At 31.7% G+C, this 16,074-nt stretch overlaps 1 protein-coding gene across 5 annotated transcripts in view; it reads left to right on the top strand.

Moving 5' to 3' along the window:
* The window catches only part of LOC119633112 (synaptotagmin 1), a 46,810-nt gene that overhangs the window by 16,505 nt on the left and 14,231 nt on the right, over nucleotides 1–16,074 (top strand). For 3 of the 5 annotated variants that reach the window (XM_038026362.1, XM_038026360.1, XM_038026359.1), the window contains exons 2-6: nucleotides 3,099–3,342; nucleotides 3,432–3,691; nucleotides 3,749–3,844; nucleotides 4,343–4,537; nucleotides 5,247–5,423. In XM_038026362.1, coding sequence (XP_037882290.1) covers nucleotides 3,120–3,342; nucleotides 3,432–3,691; nucleotides 3,749–3,844; nucleotides 4,343–4,537; nucleotides 5,247–5,423 — 951 coding nt within the window. In that variant the 5' untranslated portion in view covers nucleotides 3,099–3,119. The remainder of the gene's footprint in view (nucleotides 1–3,098; nucleotides 3,343–3,431; nucleotides 3,692–3,748; nucleotides 3,845–4,342; nucleotides 4,538–5,246; nucleotides 5,424–16,074) is intronic. The other 2 variants (XM_038026363.1, XM_038026361.1) reach the window with 1 other exon arrangement.

Below are 16,074 nucleotides of genomic sequence, written 5' to 3'. Positions count from 1 at the left end.
TTTATTCAATCCATTTAACCCTGTCTGTCTTTCTTAACAGTCTGAAATCTCTCTCTATATAATTTTCTATTCAGCATTCAGGTCACAATATATCAAATAATTGGTGCTCTGCAGATGAACGATTTTGAAAATCGAAACAATTTCTTCAATGACTCCCAATATAAGATCTTATAAAAAAAATGACAAGATTCCAAAAGTATTTCGGCGTGATTAATTGGTGGGGCAAATTGGAGACGGATTTGAACCGCGTCGCATAAAAGGGTACCTGAGAAAAGTAAAGTGTGAGAGAAACTAACTGATCTGTTTTATAAAGAACTCCCCGGAGTAGTAAACGTTTATGTGGCAAAGTAATCTTGTTTTTAATACTTGTACATGTAGCTCCTACGAACAGCATACGTACATGTGGAATTGTTTATATTTTATCGCGAAAATAAATGACGAATGAATTGTGTTAGACGAAACATTATTTAACGCTTTGGATTCGAGGGTTCTGGAGCGGAGACATTGTAAATAATTTGCAATTCTTAACATAAAAACAATAACAAATCATAAAAACTAGTATTCGGGTGTTTCGCTGTTAATGACAAATGACGATCGCGGCTCGCGGATTGTAATACGAATGAAAAAAAACTTCGAGTCCAAAGTGTTAACCCTGTCGACTATAATATTTTTATTTCTTTTAATAGAAACTTGACTTACTTTGTGAATCATTCTTATAATCAAATTAAACGACCCAACAACATTCAATTTGATTTTTTTTACAATGGAATTGTGTGTGACATGCACTGATGCTTTTGCTAGACGTCAATCAGTCTCTAATTTTTTTCCAAATACACCTCTTTCCTGTAATTCAATTTTGATTTATATTCGCTATTGTGGAAGAACGATGAGTGTTACTTTTATTATTTTGTCAACCAATTATTTTTACCGCACGCAAAAATTCTTATCAGGAACTTTTTTCATTTAAGCCTTAGCAAGCATTTGCTTACAAATTTACATAATTTGAAGTTTGAAGGTAATAGTGTTTTCCTTACAACATGAATTGTTACCGACTTGTTTTGTTGTTGCTTGAAAGCGACATACGTATTACGATGTTGCGATTATGCATAGGCGATGATCTGTTCAAGCGTTTTCTACTCCAAATGCTTTTTCGACCTAAAAAGGCTACATCTGCACTTTGCATAAGGGTCGTTTAGGACCAATATTGGATAATTTATATGTCAATACACTTATGATGTTTCTTGGCGAAAATACGATTTATTTCGTCATAAGCAGCCGCTATTTCTTATTTCTTTTTTCCAATTTCTAAGGGGAGACCAATAATACTCAATACGATTCAAGTTTATTTCCTTCTTTTTTTTAAATTGCGCACAAAATGATAGGCAACATGCTTCCCTTTAGATACTAATGGAAAACTGTCCGTTCAAATGTGAAGGGTTATTAAACTGAGATGGCCAGTAATGGATTTTGAATGAGTTTGCGGAAAAAAAAAACAGTTTCAATCGGACACTATGTCGATTTTAAATTGTTTTCATATACAACTGTGTACGTAAAACGTTCTATGTATGCATTTCAATTATCTCACTTATTCTCACTGTTCTGTCATCCAAAACAACAGGGTGGATTTTGTATGAGGCATACAACAACAACAACTGTACTTGTATGGCTCCATTTAAATTAGTTAAACTAGCCATAGGTTTTCATTTTGAAAAGACCATGAGAAACATGATAATTTCGTAAGAATTTTTGAAATTTTACGACACTTTTGATCATGACATCAAACTCGTCTTATTACATTATTTCTGCAAAGCAAATATAACGTCATCCATGTGACGGAGAGACGCCACTTAAGAAATTAATGATGAAAATGAATTAAACCTACTGCATTATACTACTTTTGGAGTTTGTTTGTAGTTTCTAAAGAGAATTAATGGGGTTTCTGCAACAACAACTCCCACAATGTTCACTTTTCCAGAACTTTATTCTTTCGTCGATTAAATCGTAAGCTGTGTCTTAAATTGACTTGTTGCCGTATGAGGTAGCTAGCAGCACCGAACATTCGCGGTTAAGTGCCGCACTAAAGTATGACACTTGTCCGCTTCGTTGATTCGATCAATTCTTGGTACGCGAAGCCCTATCCACATATAGATCATTACAGCGGGTCATTAAAAGATAGTAAGTAACAGATGCTCGCAATGCTGTCTTCATAACATTGGGTCTTTACAAACTTCAAGAGGAATTTTTTAACGTGGCGGCAGCGGGTCAGGAAGCCCAATCTGTGACTTCAACAGGGTTAATAAACGCGGGATTCGGGGACTATCGTGGTAGCTGCAATTACCATAGATGCAGGGTCATTCAGTAGGCCTCGCTTTGCCCGGAGGGGAAGGTTTGCAAGCATTCCCAAGGTACTTCAGCTTAATACAGTCTCTGCAAGACTTTAGTCAACCTTGTCTCGGTAAACGGGAGGTGAACGTTATCATTTGCATTCCTGAAGTGTTTTTTTTCTGATTAAGCCTACCAACGTGTTGTGCTTTCATAGGTAGCTGTAGGTGAATCTTATGTATACGAAAATTTATGATTAAACTTGAAATTCAAAATGCGTGAGTTACTTGCGACCGTTTGTGTTTAATATTTTGGACATAAACAAGCTCTACGCACCATGTATGCCGGGTGGCTTTATGAAAAAGCATTCGCGTCCCTACAAGCAAAATTATACGAACTGCTTCAACAATTATTGCTTTCTACAGGCCCCCGACGTCTATTATCTATTCGAAGACATCGAAGTTGTTGCTGCTGGCTTTCCGCGTTTCGCATGGAATAAATAACTCGCTGTAAAACAGATAACCATTACATTTTAAATTGATCGACAAATCACATAGTGTGGACATTTGTTGATGCCGACGCATCACGACAAAAGAAAAGTGAAGTTGAAAAATAAAATTGAACTTTTGCAAAATACTTTGTGAATTTTTCTTATTAAGTACTATACATAACGATCATATCAATGTACGTATCGTCATAGTTTTGGATTAGAGAAAGTGAAAATGCTCACCATTTTGCGGGAAGGAATAATTGTTTGGATTGGTTTAATATTTCAGTAATCCTCCGTCGTAACCAAAATGCCTCCAAACGCAGAGAAGAGAGAAGGAGGGGTTAACGAGACACCCGAATCGGGGTCGGCGACGCCAGATATGGAGGCAGCCGAACAGAAAGCCGAAGTAGAAGCGGAAGTCACACCACATTCAGTATTCCGTGAAAATAAACATCATACTGCTGAAGAACAAAAAATTATAACCAATGCCGAAACAACAACGGCCACATCTGGTACAACAGAAGCCGAAGGTAAGTTCACTCTTTGCAATGAGAAAATTAAATTTTTTTGGAAACACAAAAGCAAAAAAAAAAGCCCGGCATTCTTTTCTTTTTAATAGAAGAGACTACTACCGCCACCTCTGTTTTAAAAAAGATCGAACATTCCGGCGAACGTGTGGCCGGTGTTATAGCCGAAAAAACCGGCATACCAACTTGGGGTGTGGTAGCCATTATCATATTGGTATTCCTAGTCGTTTTCGGTATAATATTCTTTTGTGTGCGGCGATTTTTAAAGAAACGTCGAACCAAAGATGGTAAGGGTAAAAAGGGTGTTGATATGAAATCAGTACAATTATTAGGATCAGCGTATAAAGAGAAAGTAAGTATCAACCGCTCTATCAAATCTAAGTAGTTATTGGGTTCTGGTATGTCATAGGTTCAGCCTGATATGGAGGAATTAACTGAAAACGCTGAAGAAGGCGACGAAGAAGATAAGCAGAGTGAACAGAAATTGGGACGTTTAAATTTTAAGGTGAGTTAAACCAGTTGAAATTATTAAAGCCCCATATAACATAGACACGGGATATATGAGAATCAAAAAGATGCAAAGATGATTTTAGAATATTGAAGGTTATAATTGTTAATGAACATAGAAAAAGGGTAAAATGTTTTACTTGTATCATAACGTTATAATATTAAAACGGAAACTCATTAAGAAAATAATCGGAACTTTTAAATAAATAGTTGGCTAGACTTTAAAGTAGTTGTTCAGTTTTTTTTTTTTTTTTTTTTTTTCTTGTACAAAATTCAAGCACCTTTACATCTATCGATCATTTTTGTGTTTACTTTAAACCGTAACATCTTTTTAATCAATTTTTTACTACTTTTCCTTTCAAAATTCCTACTTTTATGCTGCTATGACGGACTAAATGGGTCCATGGGGAATGCCTCTCAATTTTGTTTTTTTATTTTTATATTTTTTTCTCTATGGCCCTTTCATACTTTTACTATGATAATATATATCGATTAGCTTGAATATGATTTCAATGCCAACAGTTTGTCGGTAACAGTTATACAAGCCGAAGAATTGCCAGCTTTGGATATGGGTGGCACCTCAGATCCATATGTGAAGGTGTATCTACTGCCCGATAAGAAAAAGAAATACGAAACAAAAGTTCACCGCAAAACCTTGAGTCCTGTCTTCAATGAAACTTTTACATTTAAGGTAAACTTATAAAAAAAAGGATAAAAAAAAATAAAAAAAACTTTTTTATTGCAGCCACATTACATACCTTAGTTTTAGAATCTGAGCTCATTTATGAACGTGTATCGGTCTATTAAACTATGTGTCCGTTCGTTTGTCGATTAATTCATCTGCCTGACGGTTTGCCTCCTGTCATTGCACTCGTACGCTGGTGGCTCATAAATGGCTGGATGGGCAGATTAAATCTGAAAAGACGTACAACTCGTATAGAGGGTTGATTGTAAATGTTTATCAACATCCTTCACAGCTTCAATTCTAGATTGTCCTGATCAGGCGACTTATATGAAGTTAAAAAGAAGCTTAACCTTACTTTTTATATCCTACACCAAGAGTATATTAATTTCGTGTAGATGTATGCAAGACCAGGAAGAGCATTAGACGGTTCCACCTTTTCTTATACCGATAGATTCAGAATCATTTTCTGAATCGATTTAAGATTGTCTGTCCGTCAGTCTGTTTTCTTGCGTTTATCCATTACAGGCTACAATTTCCGGGATATTTGAATGAAATTTGATATTGGTTCGAATCGCACCGCTTTTTCGACCACTTCGCATAGAACTGGAGCCCTACATAGAAAACAGATTCAATCTTAATTTCAGACTTAAATGTACGCCTTTAAGACATTATAATTTTGTTATTTCTATAATAACAGATTCAAACTTAATTTTAGAGTCTACCCTATGCCGATGCCATGAATAAGACTTTGGTATTTGCCATATTCGATTTTGATCGATTCTCTAAGCACGATCAAATCGGTGAAGTTAAAGTACCCCTTTGCACTGTTGATTTGGCGCAAACTATCGAAGAATGGCGTGATTTAGTTAGTGTCGAAGGAGAAGGAGGTCAGGTAAGTGTCTCTTAAGTAATTTTTATAATTTTTTAAAAATGAAGCAACACTTTATTTTATATTATTTTCTAACTCTAAACCTTTTACGCTGTCTGTTAAGTTTCTGATTAAGTTCCGAAAGTTCGCACACTTTTCTAACACTAAAGCAAAAGAAAAACAAAACTTAAGTATTTTCAATATATAAAATAAAATTGAAAAAAGAAAAACATCACGTGTTGTGTCTGAAAAAAACAATTCTATCTAAATATAAAAACATAAATTAAATAATAAAATTTATTAAAAAAAAAATTATAAAAAAAAAAAAAAAAAAAAAAATGTTTTTTATATAAAAAAAAAAAAAAAAAAAAAAAAAAAAAAAAATTATAAGCAACAACAGCAACAACAACGAAAACAACAGTTAACAGTTATCATTGCAAGGACAACAATTACATAACATAAGTAAAAACTACTCTTTCTTATACACCCAGTTCAAAATGTTGTTGATTGTTAATATTGAGAAAAGCAACAACTATTTTTCCAAAAAAAAATTTACTTACTTTATTGAAAGCATTCTAACAGCAAACACCTTTTATCTTACACTTTATATATACTCTTCCTTTTTGAATTTCAACTTTTTCTCACCACAAAAGCCAAAAAACTTAAACAATAAACTATTTTTCTTTTCTGATTTCCTTAACAAAAAAAAAAAAACAAAAAAAAACAATGAAAAATAATAAAAAAAAAAACCTTTGCTTTTTTCCACCTTTTAGAAGGTAAATGAAAACTATATTTGCAAAACTAACTCTAAAATGAACACTAAAGATTTTTACATTTTTTATTAATTCATTATCTTGATTTTTAATTTTTTTATTTATTTACATAATTTCTTTTATTTCGTTTCATTGCCTGTCGAAATTTTTTCTCGCATTACTAATACTGTAGTTAAATATTTGTATTTTAAAATAAGATATATCGGCACACATTTAACTGCATGTGTGTTTGAAAATTATTTTTATTACATAAATTAAATATAACTTGATTTTCATTTTTTCTATATCCACCACCTGAAGATGAAAATTAATTGAAAATTGACCACACATCTAGTTACCTAAGGCTTTCAAAATTTTGAGTCGTATTAAGCTGAGTTTACCAAACCGTTCTTCTATTACTTCTGTTAGAAATCTTACTCGGTTTGCACTCACAGTTATCTTGATTAACTTAATTAAAAAGCCCTACTGGTTCTGTTCTGTTTGGAGAAAATATTTGTCGAAAAAGCCTGGCATTGTCTAAAAAAAAATATTTCTAGTAAAACCCTGAAGATTTACTTTTTCTGTTCTATTTGGAAAAAGTATTTGTAATAAAAGCGTCAAACTTTACTTATTATGTCCTGTCTAAAATAAGGTCTACTCGCTTGAGTGTTCGAAAAGGCAGGCAATCTGTCTCGACGAATAATTGAATGGTCGTGGATTCAAACCACAAGTCTTCAACAAAGCTAATGGCCTTCGATGGCGGCACTTTAAAACTTTAATCTTAGAATTTATTTTTCTGGAAACTTCTTTCTTCATCCAAGATATATTGCCTATCCTTTTGCCTATAGAATCAGTATATCAGTAGTCCAATATTATTTGAAAAGAAACCGAATATATAGAAAGCGTTAGAGATTTCTTGCTTTAAGAATTGCTATGTGACTAACATATGGCAGAAGGCTGCTCAATAAATTTCTGCCTTTTTGACCAAACCCTAGAGTAAGACACAAGGATGGAAAATGGCTCAGTTGCTTTCATTCCAAAAGTGAAAGTAATCAAATCTTTAGTCTAAGCGCACAACCACTTTCTAGGAGAACACGACAACAATAGTTGGAATAACATCGCTAAGCATTGAAATACCGATCACCAGAGAATGGTAAAACCTTTAGACATTTCTAACTTTGAAAATAGGTACGTACGTTACAATTTCCTTTTGCGCAACTCTATAGGCGTACTGCGGATATAAACCCTTTCTAAACCTTAGTTGATAAAAACTGATGACAATATATGACATAAATGAAAGCAATATTCGAACAAGTCCGTGAGCACGATAATATAAGAGACATGTTATAGCAATTTATGTATGATGGTTTCTATTGATGGGTTACGTTGACAGTAACCAGCAGTAAAAAGTAGTAAGCAGTACAAAGGATGAAGTAAAACTCGAATCCAAGAAGCCCTATTCTTCCCCTCTACCACCTCTAATACAATTAAATATTATCGAAGGTCTATCCTTTACTTCTCTATCCATCCGATTATGCATTTTCGATAACTCCATCTAGTCGTGCATCACTCTATTTCTGTCAGAGTCTTGCCAAGCCCTCGTCTGTCGGCTCATTCAGAACGCGATCGGCTAACGACTACCTATACATGTAATTCTCGTCTCAAACTTGTCTTGGGTCTGATGTGTTTAGGCTTAAATTTAGCAAAAGGAAAATAAAAAGAAAATATTCCCGAAAATTAGAAAAATGAGTAAAATTTTAACCTTAGGTGGTGAATAAATAAACTTCATTATATGATAAATATAGCTTCTTTTATTGTCCCTTTGATTTTAAGAAAACAATTGAAACAATTTTAAGATAACGAATATTTAGGCTACAATATTAGAGTATGAAGGAAATAATTTTCTTTTCACTTATACTCTGCTATTAATCCTTTTTTATTATTATCTCTTTCTCTTCTTTTTTCCTAATTTGCTTATTATTTCTTATCTTTACTAACTTTTGAAAACCAAGAATAAAATAAAAATTACGTTTTTATTTAGTGCGTTTGCAACTGTGAAAAGGATCGCCGATTTAATGCAAGCGTAAGCAAAGTGAGATTTCGTACAAACGGAGTTGTTTGCATTAAGCAAATGTATACCAAGAGACTAATCTTCCTTTCATAACGGATGACTGACTTCATTTTGTCTTTGAAATTTTTTATCCATGATTAAGATTGCCTAACGACTTTTTCTACCCTACCCTGCTTTATGATTAAAGGGTTGTATAAAATTTCTCCGGGCATACGTAACATCGAGAAGAGCTTCGAGTCAGAAAATTGTTCTAGGCTTGTGTGTCCCTCCGTCCATTTGATGTGTGCCCATGTATTCAGCCTACAGATCGGAATCTTTAAAATATTTTGATGATATTTGCAATGGTGCAATGACATGCTTTAACCTAAAGACGAACGCTATTGAAAATGGTTCGTATCAGTCCACTTTGTCGACCACTCCTCATACAACTCCTTATTTTGAACACTCGTTATATTGCAATTTTCAAACTTTGTCAACAAAGCTCACTAAGTAATAGTATCCCGACATTGGTATGAAAAATTTGGTTTGGCTGGATCAATTTTTTGAATCCTTCTCATATAACGATTCATAAGAAAACTGAATCTTTACGTAGCAAAAAAAACTGTTTTTCAATATTTTATGGTGAAAATTGCTACATAATTGTAAATTGACAAAGGCATTAGTCTTACTGAACATGTAAGTCCTTTTTTTTTTTTTGGGTACTCGACTAAAAAGTTCTTACTTGTTTTCCTTGCTAATCATTCTTTCGAGGCATAGTGAACTCCTTATAATTTGATATTTTTAGAAAGAGATAAAATCGAAAAAACCTGAAACCAGCATACAAAATATAAAGTTGCTTCACCTAGGTCTTGTGTGTTATTAAAAATTGGAAAATTGAAGGCAGGAAGTTTGCGCTTATAATGCGTGAATTAAATTGCATGAGATACAAGTAAACATTCTCCGCCAAGAATAGCTTATTAAAGCTAAAAAGATCAGAAAACTTCAAGAAGTATTTAAAACTCTATTCTAATTTCAATATTAGAAAAATGAAAAGCTGAGTAAATTTTCAAAAGGGAATTTCGAATTTTTATTCCAAACAGCAATAAAAATCCGTACCGTATCAAAAATGTTCCGTTTAGGTTATCGATATCTGCGTTATGGCAGCTATAGATGTCATATACTCCCTTGCAGAATTTGTTCCTTGGTTCGTTTTCTTACACTTTTTTCTGGGTTTTATATTAATTTATTTGTTAATTATTTATCTAATTATGATTTATTTATTAATTTGTTTTCGCAAACAATATTTTTTTTCTCTCCCCTCTTTTTTCTTTTTTTTTTTGTATCACTTGTCCTCACTTAGCAATACAAAATATATTTTAAAAAAAACTCATTTCGTAGTTAGAAAATGAAGAAAAAAAAAAACTCTTTTTTAAAGCACCAAAACAATTTGAAGTAATAATCTTTAAAATTAGAATATTCCCAATATTATATATATTCTGCACCTTGTCATCCAATAGCCACCACTACGATTGAAATTAACATCAAACCACAAACAAAATCAAAATCCGACACTAAACAAGCATCATAATAATATAATTAATAAAATACAATAAAAAAAAAAATATTTTTTACAAAATTTATCGAAAAACATTTTACGTCCTAACCGCCAATACATTAACTAAACATTTATTACACATTAACAACAATATTTAAAATTATTTAATTAAAAAAAAAATAATTAATTAATTAAACCTACACATTAATTAAGCTTAAATTAAAGACTGAGAATGTTTTAAACATTTTGTTTATGGTATTTCAATACACGTTTATTTTATCACAAAATACACATATATTGAAACATATACATACATATAAACATATATATACATATATACATATATACATATATATATATATATATATATATATATATATATCTTTATTTAAAAATCGAGCAGGAAACCCATATTCGAGTTGAATCTTCTTATATTCACCATACGCCAGATGTCTTGGCATCCAGTTCCAAGTTGGAAGTGCAATGTAACGCAAGAAAGTGTAAACTTCTTTCTTGTTCTATTACTAAGACGCTAACTTTACATAAAATATTGTCAATTAATTCTTGTTATAAAATCAGTTTGGCCCGGCAGCCTAGTCACCCAGCTGCTGTTTTTCTCGAAAGTATTGTTTACGATCTAAAGTCATCTGATGTCGGTGGCAGCCTATGGCAGAAATTCTAATTATTCGACTCCAGCGGCCTGCGATTCGTTCGCAGACTTAAGTCCCCTGGCAACTCTGGACCACAAGGAGGCGGTGACGTGACTCCACGTATTAACAACTCTCAATACTTTTGAACATCGCCTCAATGTGAGCTATGCCTATGTGCAGTTACTTACATGGCAAATATATACAACAAACAAGTTATTTAATGTGCATGTCCATCGTCGCTAGCCTTCTAAATCAAATCTTCCTTTTTCATGTGCTTGTTCTTAAGTCGATTCTGCGCATAAGCTATATCCTTCGCCCGTAAACTGATACTAGCTTTAGTCATTCACACTTATACTTGTAAGAATGGCGGCTGAGTTGTGAAAGAAGAAGAAAAAATTGCAAATTAATCACAAAAAATTTTAGAAAAATAGTCGAAAAGTTTTGCCTTAGATATTTGACATGGGGCATGTCAAAAATCGGGATTCAAGTTATTCCTACGGGATATCCTAAACAATTCCAGTTTTGCCAAGCATAAAATAGCGACAGAAAACATTAAAAAATCCTGAAAACCATTCTCCTTAACCGAAAAATGACGTTGCTCACATTCTGAAGATAACGAAAAGCGCCCTACTTTGCATAAAATTTTTCGGATCCAAAAATGCTTTGCGAAGTGAGTACTGCACTTACTTTTTAGTGTATTGGTTTGCAAATCCCAAAGACGTACTCCAGAGATATATCGGAGAAGTGCTAAAAAAGTCCTATCGCTCTTGAAGGACGCTATTTTCGCGAATAAAGTCGAAATTTAAAAATGTTGTTCAATGATATATTATGACTGACCGCCCGAGCAATGGCGTAGGCGTTATTTGGAAAGCGCCCAATCGAACTACAAAAAGGTATAAAAGGTTGTGTCAAACGTTGACATAGTTAGATTGCAAACGGTAGATGACATTAGCTACCAGCCACTCTTTCCTCGGAATGCACGAACATCTTTACATACTCTACAAAATTATCTTCCCAATTTCAAAAGTCATGCGAACTGCGTCTATTCGAAGTTGATGATCTATTTTATTTTTAGATTAGAAAAAATTTATTACGATCCAAGCTTGACTGCTTACTTTCTTTTCTTTTTGGAAAATTCATTGCTTTATTGAGCCATTAATGGAATAATATATCTAATTTAAGCGTGATGGCTGCCAACGCAGTTCACATTTCAATTTATGAACTCTTAAGTGCACATTGTTGTCAATTGTCTACATTCCAGTTCCACTTCATTTTAAAATTAATTTTAAATGTTAAGCCTATAGTGAGCGTGCGTTTTAAATGAGCATGTTTCTCTATTAGGGCAAAAGAGAGAACAAGAGAATTCGGATATAAATCTATTTCTCTTTAACTTCTTTCACTGATGACGGCATCTCATTTCTACCAAAGTGATAATAATTGTAGTTGCTTTTGATAAAATTGTTTCTATTTCCGATATGACCCATCGATTAACTTCCATAATAAACATATAGATATCGCGACATGTCTGTGCTTCAAATATAAATTTTTTAAATGTTTTGAAAGAAATGATCGCTTATTGGCGATCGTACTAACCCTATGACTGGTAAAAGTACTCGGCGATGGTGGATATGAAAAGTTTCTTTATCGTGACAACGGAAAAAATATTTATTTAAAATGATCGGAAATTTTTATATTAAGTTATGCATGTTAAGCTTAATTTACTTTTTAAATAATTTCCTTAGAACAGTCAACAAATATATAACATAATATTTTATATATTTATTAAAAAAAAAAAAAAAATTTCTAATTTTCACAAATCTTTAGTTCGTTTTACACTTTTCTTTAAATTTTTTTGCATTCAATACAAAAATATTTTTATTACAGAAATGAAAAATTTTCAAAAATTTTAATCCTCTCTTTTTACTCATATTATTCTACATAACTTTCTCTCTAATTTGTTTTCTGTGTATATCGAAAAAAAAACAACGAAAATTTATAAAACCAATCGATCTGAACAATCCGGCGGTTGCAAAAAAAAAAAAAAAAAAACCAAAAAAAAAAAAAATAACAAAATTGAAAACAATTTGTTTTTTTTAAAAATTTTTCTGCTCAAAAATTTCACGTAAGTATTATTATTGGTTTAAAATATTAAAAAAAAAAAAAAAAAAAGAAAAATATTTTCCATACTACTCGACTTTTTGTGTATTGTTGTGTACTCTTAATAATAATAATAAAAAAGAAAAAGTTATCTATTTTTTCGTTTATATTTAATTTTCATTTAATTTATTTTTTGTACTGTTTGTTGTTAATTAGTAAAATTAAATTAATATAAATTTTAATTTTTTTTTTTTTTTTAAGAAAATTATTTAACTTTTAACTGCATTCATCATCTGTCTGTGTTCGATCGATTTATCTATTGAGATACATTGGAATATTTAAGATTTTTGTGTTTATATTAATAGAAATTGAAATGAAAATTATAGTATTGGATCAAATCTATATATAAATTTATAAATTTTTTATATTATTTATTTGCAGTCTATTACGTATTAAATATAAAATTAAATAATTCATTGAAATAGAATCAAATTTCAATAATTTTATATATATTTATTTTATAATCAAAATTGTCTTTTATTATAAATTTTGCTTTTAAAATTGCTGTATTGTTGACACGGAGCTTCGATCTAAACTATTTACTTCGATTTTTCCTTTTTTTTTTATATTTTATAATTTCTTTTCAATTTTAATTTATTTGCCTTTTATTTTCCTTTTTAATACTATTGAGCCATTCCAGAGCTATATGAAAGACTTCTAAACCATTGATCAATCTACCTTAAGCTCGAATAAAAAAAAAGAACTCATCGTTTTAGATTATGTAATTGATCGGAAGTTAATATTTCAAGGATATTAATTGACATTTCATAACTCATATGAAGCCTCTAGAAAGGGAAGCAATAACGAAGATAAATTGAGTAAGACAATATAATCTGATTAGGTGTTTGCAGGTATTTTGATTATTCTTTTATTTGAAAAGGCATTTATTGAAAAACATTACCAGCTATATATTATATATTAATCGAAATATTTCCCATCATTTTGTTCAACTTTTTTTGCATCTTTCTGGCAACATGGCAATACCGTGTCAAAAGAACGTGACTGATTTAGCAGCGATCCAATCGATCCTTCTTCAACTTTTCTAAACCGCGTGCTAACCGAGCCATACTGAATCGATCTGAACAACTAAGCTGGGTGTCACAGAACTTCCCATTCGAGCTGCAACAGTGCATGCTTGATAACTGTTGCATCGTGTGACCGAGCGTTCCCAAGCAAGAGGACGACTTGGCATCTTTTAGCCGCTATTGCTGATCGTTCATCGTTCATTTGGGTCAATTGACTTCGGCAGACATCTCCAGAAAGAGTTTTACACATACCCTCTCCCCCCCATCGCCTCGTCACATTCACAGAAAAATTCTATGACCATGAAAACTCAGCTTCCGTGTCGATATGGATGGCTCCCCTTGACCAACTCTTGACTCTTTGCGCTTGGTATTGTCTTAGTAGACACACTTTTTATCGCCAGCCACAACAAGCCACAGAAAATTGTTCTTTCTTTGCCTGGCAAACAATCTAATCGCGATGTTGCAATGACAGTTTCATGCCTTTCCCCTCCATGTAAATGTCTAAAAGCCGTTCGAGGATTCTTTGCTAGTTTAAGCTGGTTTTTCGTCCAATAAGTCTTGCAATTCATCGTTTTCGAGCTTGTTTGGTCCTCTAGGCTGTTCTTTGTCATTAATATCAAAATCATCATTTATAAGCCGTCGAAACCAAAGCCGAAAATTGACAAATGATTGAGCAGCATCACCATAAGCTTCTAGAAGAGTATGAAGAGCTTTCGTAGCAAATGCAACAAAAATAGTAATGAATGTCGAAAATGAAAATTTGGGCTCTCCATGATTAGCATCCGTATACAGTGAATAAGACAATAATACTGCATGGAAAACTGGTATTTTATGTAGAGAAACGTCGAAATCATCGAATTTGATCGTTGCGTACATAGATAGTTCGCATTACTTTATCATTTTTGCCAATGCATGTCGCCGATCAAAAGTGGGATGATAACCCCTATACGAATAACACGCTGAGCATCAGAAAGAAGTCAGGGAAAGGGAAAAAGATATGAAGAGAGAGTGCAGCCCAGTGAGCGTACGCCTAGTCAGTAGGTGTTATGTCTTTACGGACGGCGGGCTCGCTGTAACTACGACCGAAAAAAACTCTGCCACGAACACTGACTTGGCAGTCACGATTCTTACGTGCTGGCCTGTGCCGATTAACTGTCAAAAAATGCTTACGCTTAGAAAGTTGGTCTGGAATGGTTTAGATTGTTTTCAAAACTTTTTTTTTTTTTTTTTTTTCTTTTATTTTTTTAATTTTCAGAAGAAAACATATGAAACACATAAGAAAAAAATTTTTTTTAATACTTTCACTATTTGAACAGGGTAAGTCAAAATTTTTTCCTTACTCTTTTTCAATTTAATTTTTTTTGCATATAGTTAGCTATATAGTAATAATATTATTATAAATTCTTGGCTTAGGTTAAATATTTGATTAATTAGTGTGCGTGAAAGAAAAAAAATTGTAGCCTTTACCAAGAGTTTAAGTAACAATTATTTATATCTTGCCCTTATATAATTCTCCCATTTTATTGCTAAACATCTTTCGAATTTTTTTTTTTTTTTTTTTTTGTTTTTTTTATTCTATAATCCCATCTAATTAGTTTTCTCTTAATGCTATTAATTAATTAAATGCTTGTACTCATTGAAAAGAAAAACTATAATATATATATTATTATTATTTTGATAATAATTTCTTTACTATTAAGAAGAAGGTATTATTTATTTATTTATATGTTTATTTTTTTGTTTACTTTTAATGTATTCATTCTTTTCCGTAAAAATAAATGAAACTCTACTTTATTTTTAAGAATTAATTTATTTATGAAACCATTGATAACTATTTTGTACTTTGTTCAGTGTATTGTATACGAAACGTAAACAAGAACCAAAACTATAAAACCAAATCTATTTTGAGCTGGGTGTTTTATATATATAAAAGAAAACTAAAACAGAAACAGAAAAAGAAAAAGAAGATAATAATAATAATAGTAATAATAATAATAATAATAATAATAACAATAATAATAATAATGATAAAAATAATAGATATTTATTCTCTCATAGAATTCTATTTGAATTATTATTACGTAATGCGAGTTTATTCGTTATCCTCTCTCTCGTTTCAAACCTTTCACTAAAAACAACACAAAAACATATATATATTTTTGTTTGTTTTTCCTTCCTTAGTTTTTCTTTCTTTCTTTTCTTTTTTTTTTTTTAATTGATTTATGCTTTCGCTTCCTTTTTTCTATAAATTTCTTTTAATAGTTTATTTGAAATAAAAAAGAACAAAAAGAAAAGTCAATCGAAGCTCTCCTGACGTGCAGTAAATCTAAATGTGTTTTTGTGTGTGTAATTCTTTCTGTTTAGAGCCTTTTGCATAAGTAAAACGTAAACAGGCGTACATTTCAATGTATCATATTAACATTGTTATATATGTGTATGTCTGTGTATATGTGAGTGTATACTTATCGATGTTCTAAATTAATGTT

This window comes from Glossina fuscipes, unplaced genomic scaffold (genome assembly GCF_014805625.2).
Source record: "Glossina fuscipes isolate IAEA_lab_2018 unplaced genomic scaffold, Yale_Gfus_2 2, whole genome shotgun sequence".
Classification (NCBI taxonomy): Eukaryota; Metazoa; Arthropoda; class Insecta; order Diptera; family Glossinidae; genus Glossina; species Glossina fuscipes.
This window is presented reverse-complemented; position numbering and strand designations above follow the sequence as displayed.